General features: G+C 38.8%; 1 protein-coding gene across 1 annotated transcript in view; it reads left to right on the forward strand.

Annotated features, from left to right (window-relative positions):
* dapk1 (death-associated protein kinase 1) overlaps positions 1 to 22173 on the forward strand; it is an 88687-nt gene that overhangs the window by 35172 nt on the left and 31342 nt on the right. Inside the window, exons 4-12 of the mRNA XM_028577358.1 lie at positions 2163 to 2301; positions 8731 to 8860; positions 9799 to 9847; positions 10019 to 10045; positions 13169 to 13321; positions 16854 to 16899; positions 17123 to 17212; positions 18080 to 18172; positions 20916 to 21035. Of these exons, the coding sequence (XP_028433159.1) occupies positions 2163 to 2301; positions 8731 to 8860; positions 9799 to 9847; positions 10019 to 10045; positions 13169 to 13321; positions 16854 to 16899; positions 17123 to 17212; positions 18080 to 18172; positions 20916 to 21035 (847 nt within the window). The remainder of the gene's footprint in view (positions 1 to 2162; positions 2302 to 8730; positions 8861 to 9798; positions 9848 to 10018; positions 10046 to 13168; positions 13322 to 16853; positions 16900 to 17122; positions 17213 to 18079; positions 18173 to 20915; positions 21036 to 22173) is intronic.

Here is a 22173-nt window from a genome sequence, read left to right on the forward strand (position 1 = left end):
ATATAAAATTACAATACCAGAACACTGTTCCTGGTTCTACATACATTACAACTAGCTTTCAAAGCTGGTAGGGTGACATGATGCACATTTTCCAGCAGCCCTGGGCAGGTAAAACAACAAGTAAGTGTGGATGCTAAAAATATTTGGCTTCATGTTGTTTCTTTGTCCTCCATATCCTCTTCTACTCCTGCTGCACCCTGGGTAAATACAACCGTGACAGTGACTATCCTTCTGACCTTAAACATTGACCAACCCGTATGTAAAGAGGCAGAGGTCACGTGTTCGGGCAGAAACCTTCTTTCCTGTCTGTGATTGTGCGTAAACACCCTGTTAACTCCTGAAGCAGATGATGAAATAAACATCCGAGACATAATGGGGGTGTTTAGTGGGAGGAGGTGGAGGTCCCAGCTGTGCAGCTAAAGGGTGGAGTTGTGTGCGTGTATGTATGTGCGTGCGCACGTGTGTGTTGGGGGGAGGGCGGGGTATATTCCTGCAGAAAGATTTGGGAAGGCATTGGTAAGCGTTAATAAAAATTGTAACATGGAGAATTGGTTTCTAAAATGAAATCCGTTTTTTATTATCTGCGACTTAAATTCCTCTCCTATTGTAAGACAAATGCATGTTTGTATGTGTAGATTGGCTGAGTAAATGCTCAACGCCTGGATAAGCATGGCTGTAATTACAGTTATCTGCATTATTCCTCTCTCTTCTGCTCTCTCCCTCACACTTCCCCTTGCTGCAGGCTTTCACTCATGTTATCATGCTGTGACCGTGATAAATCCTCTGCTCTCTCTATTCCTCTGTCTCTACTTTTTATGCCTCTGCGCCGGCGACAGTCGTGGCCGCAGCCTTTCAGGTTGTCTGTCCCATTCTTGTGAACGCAGCATCTCAGGACCCCCTGCAGGGAATTTCTTCAAATTTTAGCGATGAACTATTCTGATTTTGAAGGTCAAAGGTCAAGGTCACTGTGACCTCACATCCTATTCCTGAATAAAATAAAATAAAATAAAATAAAAACAGCAAAATAATAAAAAAGAAAAACCACTTAAAATTGCCTCAAAGTCTTCTTTACATATATTATGAGTCTGGACACTAGGGCTAGGCAATATAGCGATATTATATTGATACATGAGGCTAGATATCTTTTTAAATTTTGGATATCGTAATATCCTGTGATATGACGCAAGTGTTGTCTTTTCCTGGTTTTAAAGGCTGCATTAGATTGATGTCATTTTCTGAACACACCAGACTGTTCTTGCTGGTCTATTATTTGCCTTTACCGACATAATTATATCAATATAACTGATGATTATTTATCAAAAATCTCATTGTGTGCATATTTTGTGAAAGCGCAAATTGTCAACCCTACAATATCGCCTCGATATCGAAGGTATTTGGTCAAAAATATCGGGATATTTGATTTTCTCCTTATCGCCCAGCTATACTGGACAGACATGGATGTAAATTACAACTTGACTGGTTGCCAAAGGCTCAAGTGCTCTATGCTTTATGATGTAGGGTAATGTGTGTGTAGTGGTTAGCAAGTGCTGATATGGATACTAACAGTATCCACAACAAAGAGGATTTTATAAGAAAAAGTAGGATTTAAAATGTTGATAAGATAGCCAAGACACAAAAACAAAGGAATTAACATGAGTTGATTTTGTATCACAAAATGTTGAATCTCTTTTGCTCAAAACAAGCCAGATCTGGGTCGGTATTGTTCACATAAGAACTACATGTGTTTCATTATTCAGTGAATGATCACATTTGAACTCATTTATTGCTTCTTCTTTTATTGTATCGTGTTAATGTCATTTTTACCCCGATTAGCATTCCTCCAATGTCTTTTTCTTCATTTTAAAATAACTTAATGGTAACATTTTAAATACTCAAATTAAACAAACTTGGCTCAAACACTGGGGTATATTACTTTTACCGCAACCTCCCTTGTTGTTTTTAATAGAGCTTTCATTAAAGAAGTTTATGAGAACAGCGCTGGTTAAAATGTACTCGGTATGTGTAAATTGGTCGGGCTCTAATGCACCAGGATGATTAGATTACATCAGCTCAGCTCTGATAAGCAGGGATTTGTAGCTGGCTCTGATCTGAGATCATGCATATTTAATTCTCTCCCTCCATCTCTTTCTCTCCTCGTCCAGGGTGGCCGGCGGTGAGCTCTTTGACTTTCTGGCAGAGAAGGAGTCGCTGAGCGAGGAGGAAGCCACTCAGTTCCTCAAGCAGATCCTGGATGGAGTCTGCTACCTGCACGCCAAACGGATCGCTCACTTTGACCTTAAGGTACAGCAGCAGCAGCAACTAAAGACAGACCGCATCTTCTCTGTCTGATATCCGGTTCCTTTTTTTCAGCCATGGATCGCAAGCAAGGGTACAGCAAGTCTTTTAGGATATTGTCCATTTTGCCAACTTGTATTGTACACACAGATAACCTACTATAATCCTAAGATCTGTCCCAGTTCTACACTACATACTAATGTAAAGGAGATTTTGTCAGATGTTGTGGAAGATCTCAGAAAAAAAAAAAAAAAAAAAAAAAAAAAAAAAAGCATAGATCTTCTGTTTCAAACAGTTCAACATATTCAAATGAGACTTTACAAGTGATTAGTATTGGCAACGTCCTCAAAATGAAAAAAACAAAACCGTATTTTAGAGAAGAAGTTCTTCTGAGGATTGTGAGATTTCCATGAAAACACTTTGCACACCGACTTGTTCAAGGTTATGCTACATTCATACAACCCAAAAAAACATAATGTTTTCCTCTTATCAGAGGTCACAGTGAAGTGTTGCCTGTTCTTCAGCCCCCCTGGAGTAGTTCACATCCATTTTCTAAAATGTCAGCTCACCAGAGAAGTGGATTTGCAGCATAATGTGAATGTGGTTATTTTTTTTGTATCAGCTGGCCTCTTTTGAACCTCTCCTTTTTATCTCAGTTTCTCTTTGTATGTATGTTTTTTGAGCCAATGCATCTAAGGCTAATCACCATGACTAATCAGTTTTGGCTTATTTTTAAATCTCTTCTTTTTATTATGGAGTGTGTGTAGTTTAAAACTCTTGAGAGGGGAAAAGTATACGGGTCATAGTGTACTCTAGAGGATGGATACCCGAACCGAGCCCGTCGGGACCCGACAATACCCAACGTGCCGGGCCGGGTTTGGACAGATATTTAGAAATAATGTTCAGGTTCGGGTCGGGCTCGGTCACATCAGCGCGATAAGGCATTGAGCATTTTAAATTTAAAAAAGCTTATAATGTAGGTGCGCGCCTGTGCTAACGTGTGCTTGTTGCCCCGTGTGCACTGATGTGCTCATTTATTGACATTTCCGAATGCCTTCCTACAGTTGCTTAATAAAAGCGGGCTTTCCACGCAAACATCATTCGTATGAGGAAAAAAACGAGATTTTAACTGTGTTGGGCTCGGGTCGGGCTCTGACATAAATATCTTAATGCCTGTAGGACGCGGGCCGGGCTCGGATAGAAAAATGCGGCCCGATCTGCACTGTAGTGTACTCACAGCACAAACACACCATATAGTAAGTGAGGTTCTTGAACATGACACTACCTCAATGTTTGGTGTATTGTTGTGGTTCTTCTTTACTTAAATCTCAATCAATATCATTGATCAGTTGTCCATTTACGACTGCATATATGGCGTCTTCAGAATAAACCGTCCAGACCGACTCCTCCACTTACAGAACAATCTTTACAAATTATAAATCTGAGTTCAGGACATTCTGCCTGCAGGTTTGCAGAAAATAATAACCTCTGTGGCCAGCCAGCCACTTGTGATCAATGCTAGAGCTTTTACTAACCACTGAGGCCTCCGCTCCCCTTATCAGCTACTGTTATTCACTGTCTAACAGTGGCTGAGATTAGGACTTAATTTGTTTACTTGAATTGCTTACTGCAAAAAACGCAGTATTCCACTTCATAGGGTGGACGCTCAGTGTCTTGCAATGTTCACCTATATTCTAATAACATCTTGTCTTTTTTCCTTGTGTTTGACCCAATTTATTTATTTTTGTCAATTTTAGTTTAAGGCTATATGTATGGCTTTTTTTTTATGTGGCTATTGTGCAGCCATAACCATGCCATGACAGCAGTAGTAGAGGTATTTAAAGGATGTTTTGAATGTGGCAAAATACCATCTATGTGGCTTAAATCAATTATTAATCTGATACCAAAATCCCAAAATTAAAATCCAAGGGTGCCCTTAAATTATAGAGGGATTAGTCTAATAAACTGTATTCTACAATACTTAATGAGAGGCTCATGTTGTATGGATTCCGTAAATCAAGATCATGCTTAGATCACATTTTTGTATTGTCTACAATTATAACTAATAGAATAAGTGAAAATAAGCCAACATATTCGTACTTTATCGATTTTCACAAAGCTTTTGATATGATCAATAGGGATCTGTTGGCATATAAGCTTATAGAGTATGGGGTTAATGGAAATTTTTATATGGCACTGAAGTCTGTTTATCACAGTCTGTGTAAGATTGAATGAACTCCATACCAACTGGTTTCCAACATCATCAGGGGTAAAACAGGGCGATGCTTTGTCTCCCACATTATTTGCAATTTATATAAATGATTTGGCAAAGGAAATTAAAGCATTGAATTGTGGGATAAGATGTGGAAATGAAATGATAAGTATTCTTTTGTACGCGGATGATATAGTACTACTGTCTCCATCTGAAGATAATCTGCAGCACATGCTCTCTTATATTGATGATTGGTGTAATAAATGGAGATTGTTCATCAATAGAAAGAAAACGGAAATAATTCACTTTAGAAAACCTTTAACTACTCGCAGCACTTATGAGTTTAAAATTGGGTCACACAAGCTGAACTTTTTAGACTCAAATAAATATCTAGGTTTTTATATTGATGAACATATGAATTTTAGAAATGGTGTTAAGGTTCTTGCTGATTCAGCCCGTAGAGCTTTGGGAGGAATTATTGGTAAAAGCAGGAATCTGAAAGACATAAGTTTTCAAACTTATTCTAAATTGTTTCAAGCCTGTGTGTGCCCTATACTTGATTATATTGTGGGTGGTAAAGGACTTAGGAATATATCTAATTGTGAATTAGTGCAAAATAGTGCTATAAGATATTTTCTGGATGTGGATAAGTATACCCCTACATTGGCGAAAGTGGGAGACATGGGATGGGAATCATGTGAGGCTCGCTGGAAGATATGTATGGCCCAGTTATGGAATCGTCTATTAGATATGGACGCAAATAGGTTGACAAGGAAAATATTTCTCTGGGATAAACACATTCTTGGTCTTTGGTCTAACGACATATGCAAATTGTTTTGTAATTATGGTTTTGGGGATTTGTTTCTTAATAATGAAAAGCTGAATATCGGTTTGTTTAAAGAATCTGTGTTTTCTAAAGACAAAAAGCAGTGGGCTGATGATATATGGGCTAAGCCAAAATTGTGTATTTTTGTAATGATAAAACCAGAATATGGCACTGAGAATTATGTTGTATATAATTTGTCAAAAAGGCAAAGATCCTTATTCGCTCAAGTGAGATCTGGTGTTTTGCCTTTGACTATTGAAACAGGACGATATGTTAATGTAGAAGAGGAAAAACGTATCTGTCCTATGTGCTCTTTGAATGATGTAGAAAATTACTTCCATTTTGTTTTCTATTGTCCTTTTTATCGTGAGCAGCTTGATTTTTTGTTTTGTAGGATAAAAGCAGAGATTGATTTGGTAAATATGGATGATGCTCAAAGATTGAGATGGCTGTTCACATATGAAACATAAATTGGCTAATTATTTAGATAAAGCCTGGGAGAAGAGGAAAAAAGCTCTTTATCGAGTGTAGATGAGAACTAGTTGTTTGTGTGTGGTGTGTGTACGTGTATATACATGTATGTATGTGTATGTCTACATATTTGTATTCATGTATTTGTTCGAAGGATTTGTATATGCACCGGGAAGATGTTTGTTGAATAAGTGAATTTGTGGTGTCTTGTAATCCCATGTGGGATGGGCCAAGATGTTTGGCATGACACAGAAATAAAATATAACTAACTAACTAACTAGTAGACATTCAAGGTCAGAAATAAAAGCACCCCAAATGTTCTCTCTGACCTCTTTAAAATGCCATTGCACAGTTTAAAATGTGAACAAGGCAGTTTTCAGAAAATTATTTTTCTTGCTAGAGGCAAATCAGTTCTACAGAGACAGTGATGTTGCCAATCAAATATATATATATATATATATAAATATAGGGCAGATTCTAGATGTCTGACTCATCTTGTCTGCTATTTGTCTCAACTAAAGGACCAAAATGATTTAAAGTCAGCTGTTCTTTTAAATGGAAAAACACTTGGAAAGACCAAGCTTGTAAAAATCCCCAAACTTTGATTCTTTTACTGTATCAGTGTTTACTAATACTCTGATTAATGCTCTAATCCGGTTAGTTTTTTCATTATGCTGTGGAGAGATCTGTGGGGAAACATGTTTTTGCTTGAGTTTGCAGTAAAAGTTGCCATAGTGCTTCACTGAAATTCTCACTTTGCTCATGTTGTTGGAGGAAGTATTCAGGTCCTGTACTAAAGTAAAAGTGCTAACCCCACACTGTAGAAATACTATTTACAACTATAAGTAAGTATAAGACTTAAAGCTTTACTGCTAAGTTTTAAAAGTACTCAATGCAGAAAAATATCCCCTTTAACTGTTATACTATAGTATATCATCAGATTATTATTACAAATGCCTTAATAAAAAAGCTGAATTTTACTGTTGTACCGTGCTGCTCATGAGTATAGGAACCCATGCTAAAGTTGACTAAAAAGAGGAATAAAACAAATCATCTTGTGGAAATTGATCTCAATGCCTTAATAAAAAAAAAAAAAAATCAAACCTTTAAGGACACCAATTTTCCTTGTGAATGAATAATGTATCATAGATACATAAATGTTCTTTCTTTCTTTTTCCTTAAAATACAGGGGGCATAAGTATAGACACCCCTATGTTAAATTCCCATAAAGGCAGGCAAATATATTTTTAAAGGCCAGTTATTTCATGGATCCAGGATACTTTGCATCCTGATAAAGTTCCCTTGGCCTTTGGAATTAAAATAGCCCAACATCATCACATGCCCTTCACCATACCTAGGGGTTGGCATGGTTTTATTTCAGTTAGCGTAATAGCTGGTTTGATTTGCATTGAGAGATGATTTTATGCAAAGTACCCCATGCCAATCTCTTTAATTCCAAAGGCCAAGGGAACTTTATCAGGATGCATAGTCTCCTGGATCCATGAAATAACTGGCCTTTAAAAATAAAAATCTGCCTGCCTCTATGAGAATTTAACATAGGGGTGTACTTATTTATACCCCCTGCATTTTAAGGAAGAACATTTATTTATTTACAATACATTAGTCATTCACAAAGAAAATTGGTGTTCTTAAAGGTTGGATTTTTCCTAATTTTTTCAATTAAGGAATTAAGATCAATTTCCATAAGATGATTTTTTTATACCTCTTTTTATTCAACTTTAGCAGGGGTTCCTATACTCACAAACTATTTCGTATCAGCCTGCAAGTAATGATCATTTTCATTATGGATTAGTTGGCGGATTATTTTCTCCATTTGATTTATTATATTAAAATTATTAAAAGAAATGAAAAAAATAAACAATGATCAAAATAGTTGCAATTTCTTTTTTTGTCAATTGCGATTAATCGACTAATTGTTTTGGCTGTACTTGTATAAACTGTTTGGTAGTTTAATTTATAACGAAACATATTTTATAAGCTCCTCCTATGTTTTGTATGCAACAATCTTGATTTAGGAAGTACTAGTAACTTTGGCTGTCAGATATGTATAATGAAGTGCAATATTTACCTTTTGAATTGTAGTGTAGTAGAAGTAGAAAGTGACACGAAAAGAAAAAAGCACTTTTATTTACAAATACCTGAAGTTTATTACTTGATTGATTGTACTTAGTTACATTCCACTACTGGATTTAAGGTGTGCAGATTATGCAGATGGAGAACCAAAACGGTTTGATATAATTCTCCTTGATCCTAGAATTATAGAGCACTAAACCAACAAGCTGAGCTGGAGTCTGATTGTATTTTCCCAGCGCCTCCTGTTGCCACTGCTGCCCACAGCCAATCTGTTCTTGTTTCTTCCCAGACTAAACCCGCAAGCTCAGCTCCTAGTCAGGCTGAAAGGATGAGCTTTGGAGAAATGATGCCTTCGTCTAAAAAGAGGCATTGTATCCTTAGGAATGTCCGGCTTCTGTTGTCTGGCTTTGCTCAAAGCACATCTTTCCCGTCCTTCCCTTTATCCCACTTCCTCGAGAGGTTTTTACTCGTGTTTTGCATGGGATTTCCATGCATGATGAGCGTACCTTCCTGCCAGCCTGTTCCTGGTTTTGTGTCTGACTCTGCTGCTCGCACCCTTGTTTACTCTTAGTTTGTGTCCTACACTGATAAATTAGGGCAATTTTTATTAGCATTCCGTCCTTTTATTTGTGAGCATAATACCTATTCCTCATTGAAATCAAGATGCACAGTTAGCTGGATGCTAATAAAAGAAAAAAGAAAAAAAGAAAGCATCAGTAAAGAGTTTGGTCTTTATAAAAATGTCCAGAATGTCACTCTGTCTCTGTCTGTCCTCTATCTGTTACCCCTGTCTCCCCTTTTTAACTGTCTCTCTTTTTCTCCTTTTTACTAGCCAGAGAACATCATGCTGCTGAACCGCTCAGTGCCTCACCCTCGCATCAAGCTCATTGACTTCGGCCTGGCCCACAAGATAGATTTTGGCAATGATTTTAAAAACATTTTTGGAACTCCAGAATTTGTAGGTCAGTATTTTTTTGTTTGTGTGTCATTGAAGACTCATGATCCTTTCTTGTTTTATGGTTCAAACTGATTCTGCTCCGATAACTTTGCGCAAATATACCCTCCATCCTTTCTCTACTCTACAAACACACACACACACACACACACACACACACACACACACACACACACACACTCACTGCACCACTCTGTTTTCCTGGCTTTAATCCCGGGGGTTGCGTATTGTGAGTGCAGGTGCCAAATGTGCCATAGGGACTAAGTGAGAGAGACCTGATAATAGACTGGAGATTATCAGAACCGCTCCTTCTTGCCAGCACAAACGCACACTAATAGACGCATCAGTGGCTCTGTCCCATCTCCCCTGACCTACCCACTTTTGCCCGGGGCGGCCACCAACACTCCCCCTGCCTGACGCTGGTGCCCACTACCAGCATCATCCAAGCCAAAAACAGGGCCTGTTCCCAGTTCAGCAGGGTGGCAGCAGTCAAATGGTCCGAATAAAGATTAAGTGGCGGAAATCTGAAAATGGATAGCTGATGCTGGAAAACAGGCCTAGCAAGTCTGAAATTCACGGCAAACTAAAGGTACTTTAATCCTTTTGCGCACTTGCAATTGCTACAAATAAAGATCCATAAATCCATGACCTAAAAACAATAAAAATATGCTCCTTATAACACAAGCCCTTGCCTAAGAATCCTCATGTTTTAAAAGGAATCTAGTTATATTTGTAGTCACGGATGCACCCAAGGGAACGTTGCAAACATGAAAAAGAAAAAAATCCATTAATATAAACTTAAAAGTTAATGTTAGCGTAATACGGAGGTGCAGTTACAGGGACCGCATCCTCTTTCCCACAGCGTGCGTGCGTGCATGTGTGTGTGTGTGTCACTGTTGTGTTGACCTGAATAGTAATCTTCTGTTTTGTGCATTTGCCTCACAGCTCCAGAAGTAGTCAACTATGAACCTTTGGGCCTGGAGGCAGACATGTGGTGAGTAAACAAAAACTCAATCTGCTCTACAGCGAGCATTTTGTACATATGCTGTTTGAGATCGTTATTTCAGAAGAACATCTGCTGTTAAGTTAATGTATGTTTTGCATGATGCACTGCTGTCAAAATGCAATGATTAATTTCTCTTTCTTTCTCCCTGCCTCTCCTTAGGAGTGTTGGTGTCATAACGTACATCCTGTAAGTATCTCCGATGTCACCAGTGATGATGGATAATTAATGTGAACCATGTATGAATGGGTAACATGCGTCACCGCAGGGTTTTAACAACCGCCACCTTCACCTAATGTGTCTTAGAAACCGCAGGGCGTCGTCACTCACTAAACGTGGTCAGTCAGTCAGAATGGTTGTCACAACATACACAGGTTACTGGCTGCTCTTTGGCCTCTCTGTCGTTGAACTTGCTGGGCCACTCGGCAGTCTCAGTGCTGTTTGTCCTGAATAATGTAACAATAATGCAATTTCGAATGCACTCAAGTGTGATATTGTTTCAGCAGTTGTGTGAACGTTTTATTTTATTTTATTTCAAGAGATGTTTTGCTGATCAGACTGATGTTGGTTTCTTATTAGAGATCCAAAATCAGTGAGTCATTATTTACCACATTCTCATTCCCTTCAATCTCATGTGAGTTTTACTCTGTTTTTATATTGTTCTATTTATTAACTTTCAAATTTGTCAGGAATGTTTTTTTTTTTTTTTTTTTTTTAGCTAACCTATTCATTTTGGCCATATGCCATTATTGCCTTGAACATTAATAGGGTTTTTTTTCCCACCTGGGGTCTACTCATGTTACCATACTTAAGTACAGTTGTAAGATACTTTTACGCTACTTAATACTCCACTACATTTCTTAGGAAAATATTGTACTTTTTGTTTTTAAAGCATTTACTTTGCAGATTTATTTTATTAATACAAAGCAAACAGAATTGTATCCAAAAGGATGTGGTGGCTCACAATATAAAGCTATGTTTTTTCATTTTATGTTATTTTTACTATACTAACTTCAAAACATAGATGGTTAAATCATAAAATGTTTGAGCTGCAATCGGCAAAATAAATACTAAGAAATTCACAGATAATTTTTTGTATAAAAAGCTAAAATAATGAACTCTAAAAAGTGCAATGTCTAGGCTGCTAGAGGTTAATCTTCTATAGCTAACTGACTCTGGTCTGGTCAGTCTTCTTTAACCTTGTCGGACTTTTATGCAGTTAAGGAAGAGGATTTGACCTCAGAACAGAAGTCCTTATTACATACCCCCCGTCCTAACAAGAGATGTTAAAATATTCACCTGTATGGCTAATTTGCTTATGATTAAGTTAACCAGTTGATCTTTACAACAACCAACACTTCTACAGCAACAAACTCTACAGCCAAGGGCTTTCATTGAATTAGTGAGTGTTCTTGAAGCAGCCGTGTGCAGACATGTCAGCACAGTTTAATTCAACAGCGAGCGAAAGGTTCATGCCCTTGGCGGCCTACAGATCAACTGCTGTTGGCTCTCGACGATGCTGTCCTCCACTCTTTATATCCAGCTACGAGGTTTTCGGCGCTCCCACACACCTTTTATCTCCATAAAGACACCTACACAAAGCACAAACTGCGTGCACACAACTACGTTGGGTGCCTTTGCCCACACAAACATGTAGAGGGCCCTCACCATAATACAGTGAGGTGTATAAAGGGAAAGTAAAGGTAAATGCCAACACAAGTGTTATCTCATTATTACACAATAAGTAGCTGCAAACATTACACACTTAATTTTAAAACGGTAATATGTAGATCATTTTGTCTCAGCATTACATGAACACACTCTTATAAATGCATCCATGAACACGTACATATTGTATACATACACACCTGATTTTTGTTGTCCACCCACACAGCTGTCACAGCTCTGCCTGGCAAGGTAAAAAATAGATTGTTCGCTGCAAATTATCACAGCCGATCAACATGAGGTGCGCTTACGGCTCATCTCCTATTGGAAAAACAACGCAAGGGGGCACAAAAGCTGGGAATAATTCAATAAACCACTCAGGGTGATTTTTGAGAACATCTCCAAACTCTTGATGGGAGTATTCTGCATAAGTGATGGCTGGATTGCTACACTGTAATGAAAGCTGCACAAAAAGCTCCATTAGGGAACTCTAAAGTAGTCAAAAGATACTACGTCGGTTTCCATTTTTTAAGTTTGAAAGACTTCATTTGTCTGAGATAATGTAACCTGAAATGATTTGGGTGAATGTGATGAATGAGCCAGCTTTATGAGCTGCTGGAGCCCTAATTTGTGATTCAGCTTGTTCAGACTGGCTATATTTCAGCATAAAATTTGTTCACAGTGCATCTTTAAATCTCATTTGGGAAACATTTTGGTGGATAAAATGATGCCACAGAATCCTGACTTAACACTTTCCTGCTGATTTTACTGCCTGGCTAGGCGAACAATTGCCTTAATTACTTTGTGTTTGTTGTGAGCAGCTGCGCCTTATCAGTCGATAAATTCATACATTTCCACTCAACTTGAGCTTGACCCGCACCGCCTCCATGTCTCTCCCAGCTGGCGTGTTAATTAGCGGCTGGTGCTGACGAGCTGGACAGGTTTCAGTGGAGACGGGAAGGCCAGGGTCTGTCACGGACCAGTGTTTGGTTTAAATGCCTGAGCTCTAAGAGACGGAGACCTTCATCTCCATGCATGACCGCTCAGCCCTGTGTGTGCTGTACTGTGTCTTGGTTTGTCCATTAAAACATGGTTTTGTCTTATCCTCTTCCTACATCTGCTTATTTTTGCTCTTGTGCATTCAATTGTGAGGTGTGAAAGTCTGTTAACATTCCTGCACTCCTCGCATATTCATCGTAACCGAGAGCCTTTCCTGTGATGGTGTTTGACTTACACACCAAATACTTCAGTTTGATAGCAAGGCTTGACTAATGAGTCAGCATTAGTTGCTACGCGGCTCTGTAATCACATTCCCCACATCAACAAGTAGTAAGGTCTCAGTTTTGGTTTCAAGGGCCAGATCTAATCAGTGGCTGGTCAGTTAGTGTTTGAATAAAATCCAAAGTATTCCCTCCTCGATTACAAGACCCACTGGGACAAGTAGGATGATGAGAGAACACTGCTGTTGTTAAAATAGGTTAGATTGGAGGTTCTGAAGTGGTTGGGTTGATTTAAAACGTGCAGTCAAAAAGATGTTCAGATTATCACATTTTCAAAACAGGTTTTTGACTGTACTGTCTTCATTGTCTCTCTTTGTTGAACATCACAACTCTAACCTTATTGTTAACCTCTGTCCCATCTGTGCAGTCTGAGTGGTGCGTCTCCCTTCCTGGGTGACAACAAGCAGGAGACTCTGGCCAACGTGTCGGCCGTCGACTACACATTCGACGAGGAGTTCTTCAGCAACACCAGCGTCCTGGCCAAAGACTTCATTGCAAGGCTTCTTGTCAAAGACCCCAAGTATGTAGGATTCCTCTTTCTGATATTTGAGACCCGGATTTTGATGCTGTCATGTACATGCTCTCAAAGGTATAGTAACAGCACAGCATGAGCTGGAAGGAAGAAAATGTAGAAAGTTCCAAATGAGTGAACTATGGATGCAACTAATGACTAAGGATGACTGCAATCATTTTTTAGTAGTTGGGTCTTTAAAATGTGACAAAATAGAGAAAAATGGCCATCAGAATTTTCCACAGTCCAGGTTCAAATTGCTTTTTTTGTCCAACCATTAGTCCAGAGAATGTCTGGCTTTTCTACTTGATGACTGCACGGTAAAAATACAAAAAATGTCTGCACATTTATTTTCTTTGGACAAACCCAATTTATTGACCACAAAGACCTTTGTGGGATCTCTGCTAATGTTCTCATTGTGTTTTTTTTTTTTTGTGGTAGTGTGTGCTAGTTTTGGAAAGTTTTGCTTGATGAGGACTTAACAGATTAATCAGTTGAAAGTTCAAAATGGTTGGCAATTCATTTTCTGTCAATCGAATAATTGATTATTCAACTAATCTTTTTAGCACAAAAGTGAACCAATCAGTCCACTGACTCTTGATTGGACCCATAGGAAAGGCTCAGATTACACATTACAAATGTTTGACTTCATTTGAAGTCTTAATTTCCAAAGTTTCGGGACGATCACTATTTGAAGTTCATCTTTTTGAATACATCTGGAACAAGAGTGTCAACTCGGGTCTTCAAATTAGAAATGATTACAAAGCCATCTTAAAGCTTTAGTGCGTAACGTTATGATATAATAACGAACGTTCGTTACGTTCAAGCCATTGCCAAATGAGTTGCTACAAAGCTAATTAAGGCTATCAGCTCCACACAACTCTCTCTGTATTTCTCAGTATGGCTACATTCATACAATTGTGTCGTGAAGATAATGACCTCTTCTGAAGAGTCCATCATGTTTTTTTAATCCTCCGTGTCCTCCTTGGCTACTAGCAACTGCCTGGAGGAGAGATGGGGGCTGTGCGTGGTCACGGAAGGCTTGTATCATGTGGACGCGCCAACAGTTTTGTTGTCATTAATTAGAATTCTTTATGGGGGAGACAGAAACTACACACTATAGCTTTAAAAAAGTAATGCAGCATCATTAATAAAGTGTTCTATCTTATTCCTATTTATATAAATTCTTTAATCATTGAACTTAAAAGACCTCATTCTAAAGATTTGCTCATTGATTGGTCTCATTTTTTAAAGTTCTTAAAAGCTGAAAAGTAAATTGAATATAGGCCCACTGCCCATCTTGTCAGTAGGGACGATATGGTACCTAAATCTGTGAACGTCTCCCTTATTACCTAGTTGCTCTAGCAACAACTGAATGGCTGCAGCTACACTTAAAGACAGTGAATGCCTCCAAAACTCTTATTCTCTCTCCTGTTTATTCAGAACAATGGAGCGAGGGCTGCGAACAGCGGTGAATAATTATAGTTGTGGAGATAATTTCATTTAGACATGATAAAGAGAAAAAAGGCACGGGTTGCATTAAACAGACAGTGGGAAAGAGAGGAGACTGACTTTACAAACTTCAACTAATGGGGCTTTTAGAAATCCCCCGACCGAGTGTATCCAAATGGAACGGCTTTTAATTGATCTACATCGTGAGCAGACATGGATCCACTCAGCTGGCAGGAAGATTAATGAAGGTTCCCCTTGAAGAAGACACACATTAATAATGTTCACCATGACATAGGACTGCAACAGCACAATCACTGTTCACTGGAATTATACCGATCTATTTCCTCACCCCTTCAATTCAGTATTACCTCAGTCAGTAGAGTGAAGGTTTGTGGGTTTTTACTTTGACTCAGGTGTGTGTGTGTGTGTGTGTGTGTGTGTGTGTGTGTGTGTGTGTGTGTGTGTGTGTGTGTGTGTGTGTGTGTGTGTGTGTGTGTGTGTGTGTGTGTGTGTGTGTGTGTGTGTGTGTGTGTGTGTGTGTGTGTGTGTGTGTGTGCGTGTGTGCGTGTGTGTGTGTGTGTGTGCGTGCGTGCGTGTGTGTGTGAGAATAGCCTCAGTTAGAAACAGGGATGTGGTATTGAACAGACGTATACATGAGGAAGTGGTGGGTGTGTGCGTGTGTGTGTTCCATCAGTTATAATCAGGGATGTGGCAGTGTCTGTACTTTCAAACACAGCAGTTCCCTTAAAGACTAGCTTGGCTTTTATTGAATACCAGATGGTTGTTGAATACAGATTATTGACATTCAGAGCGTTAGTCTGTTGATAATGTTAATTAGATATAATCTGTGTGTGGATTGAGTGCTGAGTTTACGTTTTCAAACCTCTATCCTATCCGTTACACCTATCTTATGGGAAGTACATGAACTAATTGTCATGCAAATTTTTCCCTGTTTTTTCAGATGTCTCACTACCTTGTTTGACGTGTTGTTTAAGAGAAGTATGAAGAGTTTCAATAAGGAAATTAATTGTTAATTGTTGACAAAGGTCAATACAGAAAAAAAAAATCAGGTTATCACACGATGACACACAATGGGGATGAGTTCCAGTAAGAAACAAAATAAACAAATTGTCCATTATTTTAATAAGATAGGACGACCGTGCGTTTTTCTGCCAGAGTCTGTTGTGTCAACCCTTTGGCCTCATTATAATCAATGAGGGGTCTGAAACCATAACACGGCCGGAGATGCACTACAGTTTTTTACTGTTGGGTGTGAGTCACACTACTAGAAGAAAAAAAAATTAACAATTGTTGACTTAGTATCTCACAACTGCATCATAATCATTTCTTTACAGCTACATGGGAGTGAGGCTTTCTTATATCTATCTGCACACAGCTGTGTTTGCTGTCTGTGTTCAGTAATTCCTCGTTTCACTTGTCCACAGCTTTCATGGACTGTTGACAGCAATGAGTGTCTCTGACTACAAACAGGAGGAGAGTTGCATTTATCAGTTAAATATATAATTGACAGAAATAAAGGAAAACAAACATGTGTGTGCTTCTGGTATCCCTCACAACCACTGTGAGGGGAAAATAAATAATTTTAAAGAGAAAGAAATGTGCTGTTGCCCTCATCCATGTGTGGGATGTGACATGAAAAAATCCAATTCCAGTTACTTTTGACTGTCAAAACACCTGGACGAAGGCAAATGCGGGTACTTTATACATTATAATTCACTAGTCCATATTTATTAAAGGCTTTATTTATTTTAAACCACCCGCTTGAGTACATTAGAATTGTTGTTTTAATGCCAACTGTAGATGAGGGCATATTTCTTCCTCTTAAAAAATAGAATAAAAAAAATCTTCATTAATTTATAGTTTGGTTAAAAGTGAACTCTGCTGATACCTCTGTGTATCCATGGCCATATACACTCACTGCTTTGAGCATTAAAATGCTGTGTCACTAGAAAACACTGAATGTGACTGTTAACTATCAACTCTGGAACAGCAAAATATCTAAAAACACTCTACAAATATTTTTCTGTCTCCTTTTATTTTTACACATTTATACATGTTCTGTCTACAGAAAGAGAATGACGATTCAGGACAGCCTCCAGCACCCCTGGATCAAGGTTGGACTCTTTTGATAGCTGATTGATGGCATCGCAATTTCATTTAAAACATTTGTTATTCTGTAAAATTTTAAATGTTTTCTTTTTTTTATTTTGTCATAGTATATATTCAAAATGGCTCGGAATGCAAAGCCTCATCTGATCCTGTAGCAAATCTATCTTGTCAAGAATATTCTCATAAGCTTTTTTTCTATCGATACATTTGTTGTGTTTGTGAAATCAGCCAAAAGACACTCAGCAAGCACTGAGCAGAAAGGAATCGGCGGTCAACATGGAGAAGTTCAAGAAGTTTGCAGCTCGAAGGAAATGGAAAGTAAGTGCTCTTCTTTGATACCATCTCTGATTTTTACACACACACAAATTTAACTTTCGAGAAAGACAACAAAACTTCCCCAGTAACTCATCACATCCCCAAAACGCTTCACTTTGATAGCTTCTTGCCAAAAAACCCTTCCTTAGATGTTGTACTTTGATGTCATCACAATTGCTACAGGCTCTCCGTAACCATTAGATTTACTGCCAGTGCTGCATTACTGGTCGTCTCCCTGTCTGTTTCAGTTCTTCACGGCTGACCCAGCATTGCTTCTTAGCCTGCGCAAAACACTGGGATTGTTTAATCTGTGGTGGTTCGGCAGTGCTGTCATGCCATGTCTCTGTCTTTGTACTCGAGTCTGGCACACTGGATGCTTCTGGCTTTTCCGTAACCTTGATTTTTCAAAACAGGGATGTGGATATAGTTATTAAAGTGAGATTTAAAAAGTGACAGGTTTAACCATCCAATGTTACCATGTTTAAGAATTTGAACGTTTTGGTAAAATGTGCCTTTCTGGTGTTGGATATTGTTGGCCAGTTACCGATTGGCTTCTGCTATTAACCCTTGTGTATGTTAGCTCTTTTCTTACATTATCACATGTTGTATTTATTTTTTTATGACTAAATGAATGTTTTATGTTATTTGTGTTTTATCGCTTGCCTCAAATTGCTGCTTGAGGAATGAATAAAGTTGTGCACCAACTCTGCACTTCATTCAAGTCACCTAACCGTATGAAGTAATGAGTAAAGTCACTGAAGTAAATTTATTTAGAGCAGAAAATTGTTCATGGTCCCCTGAATACAACTTGACATTAACTTGTTCTAGTTCTACTCATTCATGAACCGCCATTCTTCTTCTCTTTTCCAGCAATCCGTCCGACTTATCTCCTTATGCAACCGCCTGTCCCGCTCCTTCCTGTCCAGAAGCAACATAAGTGTGGCACGTAGTGATGACACGTTGGTAAGACCTGAAGATCTGCTTCTCTGTTGTGCTTTGACTGGCAGCCATAATGTCTGAACAAGTAAAGAAAGACATGAAAGCACAGGACAGGCAGGACCATTTAACTTCACTTCAGCAGAGATCTTGATCTAGATTAAATAAGTTGATTGGGTTTGCCGCTGTTAGCACCATCAAGGCTTTACATTGCACTTGAGTAAAACCTCTACAACGAGAGAACCATTAGTTTTATCTCCGCAGTCCTGTCCTATCTAACCAAATAAACGTAATTGACAGGAGATTGGCAGCGTAATGAGTTTCTTCCTGTTGAAGATTACTTTTATTGAAATGCATTTTCTTATTAGTACCCCCACACTCTCAGTTACAGCTCTGGTATTTCTGACTCAACAATCTCTCGAAGAATCTTGAGCTCCTGCGTGTAATTGATCTGTTCCTCGTTTCCCCCACAGTGCCACAGGTCAGGTGTTTGTGGAATTGTTGGAATTTCACTGTGTGTGTGTGTGTGTGTGTGTGTGTGTGTGTGTGTGTGTGTGTGTGTGTGTGTGTGTGTGTGTGTGTGTGTGTGTGTGTGTGTGTGTGTGTGTGTGTGTGTGTGTGTGTGTGTGTGTGTGTGTGTGTGTGTGTGTGTGTGTGTACGTGTAAGTAACCTTAAACCCTGATTGAGCTTATACAGTAGGAATGTCAGAAGGAAACGTGTGTAAATGTACAAGTCCGTTTGTTTGAGTTTGTACACAAATGGTGATACATAAGAAAGATGTAATGACGTGTGTGTCTATATGGTGATACCGACAAGCCTGTGGGATGTAAACACTGCAGCCTCAGTGAGAGGCTTAAACATTTACTAAAGCATTACCAGCCGGGCCAAGGCCAGGCCTGTTTCCTTATCAGAGGATTAAGCAGCAATGTCCCAGGTGAGCTGACAGGTAGAACTAAGCACCCCCTGTAGTCCACAAACAGAACTGCAGCAGCAGTACAAGCTTTCTAATAGATCTTTTGTCTTGAGCATCTCCAGGGTTAAGTGCTTTACTTACTACCTTAAAGACTCTACTCAGAAGTAAGTTTTAGTGCAGCAGCCCCTCTGTAAATTTTCACCTAAGAAGTTGTTTGTATTCTGTGTTAGAAGCTCTGTATCAGAGAGTGGGAGTAAGTGCACACATCAGTGAAGTAGGTATGAGAGCTGAGAAAGTATTATTGATTAATTGTTTATCCTGTAAAATGTGCCAAAATAGAGTAAGAAGTAGTTATCACGTTTTCTTTTCCTGTTAAACTCATTTTTGAGGAATATCCTCCACATAGAAAACTAGATAATTTAATGATACTATAGTTTTATGTTCTGGCCATCAGTTATAAAAGCTTTAACTTTGTTACTAAGAAACCATGTGTTTTCAGTCCGTTTGGTACGGCAGATGGCTCTAAATACTATAATACTCATCTCAGCCTTGCTGCTGTTGCTATGGAGAAGAAGCCAATCAGAGATTGTGGCAGTGTTACGTTTCACAAATGATTGTTGCAATAGCAAATTCATTTTCAAGTCCTACAGGGGCCTTGCATGGTTATGCATGGGGCACCAGTATGGTGTTTGTTTTGGTGAAGAAAACGTGTTAAAATGTTAAAGGAATTAATATCATGTTGCAAATTTGCAGTTTGCATGTTGCAATTTTGGTGAAAGGACCTTAAAGCTGAAGTTGATTATTTGTTTTTATAAAACACAATCAGTGGTTTATGTCTTAGTAGTTATTGTTCCTAAAATGTGGCTAAACTAATTCAGGCTGAAATAAAGGCACAGCGAGTAGAGCTGAAACCATTTGTGTCAATCGACTTGTCAATTAATCGGCTAATCCTTGCAACACAAATTAACAAAGAGAGAAACTTAAAGAGAAATGGATGACTGTGGGTTAAGAGCCATTTTTTGGAGAGTGCCTGCCAAGGTAACAAGCGTATAAGGTTTAGTCACCTTTAGAAAAACACCTCAAAATAGTTTTTTTAAAGGACAGAAGAGCATTAGTCATTCCCACTGCCAACCTTAGTTATTTCAGTCTGTCTGCGAGTTGCTGAACATCTTTATTTGCTGGATACCAACCTCCTTGCTTCCTCCTTTTAATGTGAAGACTGTTCTCTTCTTCTGTTGGAGAGGTTCTTAAGTGGAGGCCTACTCTGGAAATGTTACCCATCAAAAGAAACAATGAGGTAGATTGGTAAAACCTCTCCATCCTGTGTCATGAATTACAATGTTCAAAAAAAACGTAAAAATCCCAAACTGTGTTGAAAGTGAATCCCCAGCAGGCGGTTTGCTGCTCGTACATATTGGTGTTGTGTTTGCAGCTCCTCTGAGGTGGTTTGGTCATGGCTCACCCGGCAGTGGGGTTATGTTGAGGAATGTAGCTGCAGTGTCACGCTTGGCAGAACAAACGTCACATCAGCCTTGCTTCCCTTCTCCTCATCTCTTTGTGCAGCAGAGCGTCACAGCTGATTTCTGGCCGTCCGGCTGACTCTGGCTGAAGGTTATTGGGTCACATCATATCACAGACAGGGGAAAAAAAAAAATGTCTTGGTATATTTTGAGCCTGAACTACAGATGGAAGAGAAAAGTCTGTTTGTTTCTGTGTGTATTCATGCATGAGAAAAAGATGAAAGAGAGACTTACGGGGGAGCATGTGATAGAAAGAATTCACAGGATTAATGTTCACAGGATTAGATCATCATCCTGTGAACAGTAGGAGAGTAACTTTCTTTCCCACCCGTCTAGGACGAGGAAGACTCCTTTGTGATGAAGGCCATCATCCACGCCATAAACGATGACAACGTGCCCGGTCTGCAGCATCTGCTCGGCTCCTTAAACAATTACGACGTCAACCAGCCCAACAAGGTGACTAACACAGAGATAGTGAAATAGTGTTTTATATTGATTTATTATTAGTGAAATGTGTGTAATGTTTCCTCTGTCATTTTTTGAATACATGAAAACTCCAAATCTCAGAAAATCTAACTGAACAGAATGTTTGTCCTCATGAGTACCATGTCAGGCTGGTCCTGTACCATGTCTTTAAACATTCAGTTTAATGTCATCACTATTCATTCATACAACCTTTATGTATACTCGAGAGATCATCGAGGGGCAGCACTCATTTGCAAAGACATCAAGTTACAAAGACAAAGAAAACGAGCAACACCATGACAAGAACCTAAAAAGACACTAAAACTTTCTGAAAAAGAAAAACAATGTGATAAACAGATCAGGACAACCAGGATGCAAAAGAAATACAACTACGTAAAGCAATTACAAGTAGTTTGGAGGTCCAAAATCGGATTTCTAAAATGTCCAAAAGGCATAAGTGAGTTGATTTTAAGAAAGTGTTGTGTTTTTGTTCCACAAGTTAGGTGCACTAAAACTAAAAGCAGTTTTTTTCCAAATTCAGACCAAGCTCGCGGAACATGAAGTAAAAGCCAGTGAGCAGAGCGAGTCTGATAATGTCCCTCTGAATGACCAAGTGACTCAGCTAGCTGATTTGTCAGGGTGTCCACATGTTGTACCCTGTATGACGGCCTCTTTTAGGGAGTTAGTGGACGTTTCTGATGAAAAGATCAAGAAGAGGAAGTTTATTGTGATTGTGTAAGTCACAGCTTCATTTTTTTAAATGTTATTTTAAGCTGCAACTAGTGCACCGGATACTAGTTCCTCCCAATCCAAAAAGCCAAAACATATGGAACAATACAAAAGAGAAAAGAAAACTAACAATCTAAACAGATGTAAATATTTAAACATACTCCCATGACATGATACTACTTGCATGCAGGAAAGTCATGTTGTTGTTGTTGTTCATATCACTCAAAAATGATCTCCAAATTACAATTTTTCACCTTAGTTCTGTTTTAGCAAATTATCCTTAGAAGTAAAGAAACGGTCATGAAGTGTAAACACTGTATAAAAACTGGCAGATAACAGATATGTCTCTTGGTTATGACCATCCTAAACAGAAGAACAGAAGAGACTGTAGTCAGCCAGA

The sequence above is a fragment of the Perca flavescens genome, chromosome 5 (genome assembly GCF_004354835.1).
Source record: "Perca flavescens isolate YP-PL-M2 chromosome 5, PFLA_1.0, whole genome shotgun sequence".
NCBI classification, from domain to species: Eukaryota; Metazoa; Chordata; class Actinopteri; order Perciformes; family Percidae; genus Perca; species Perca flavescens.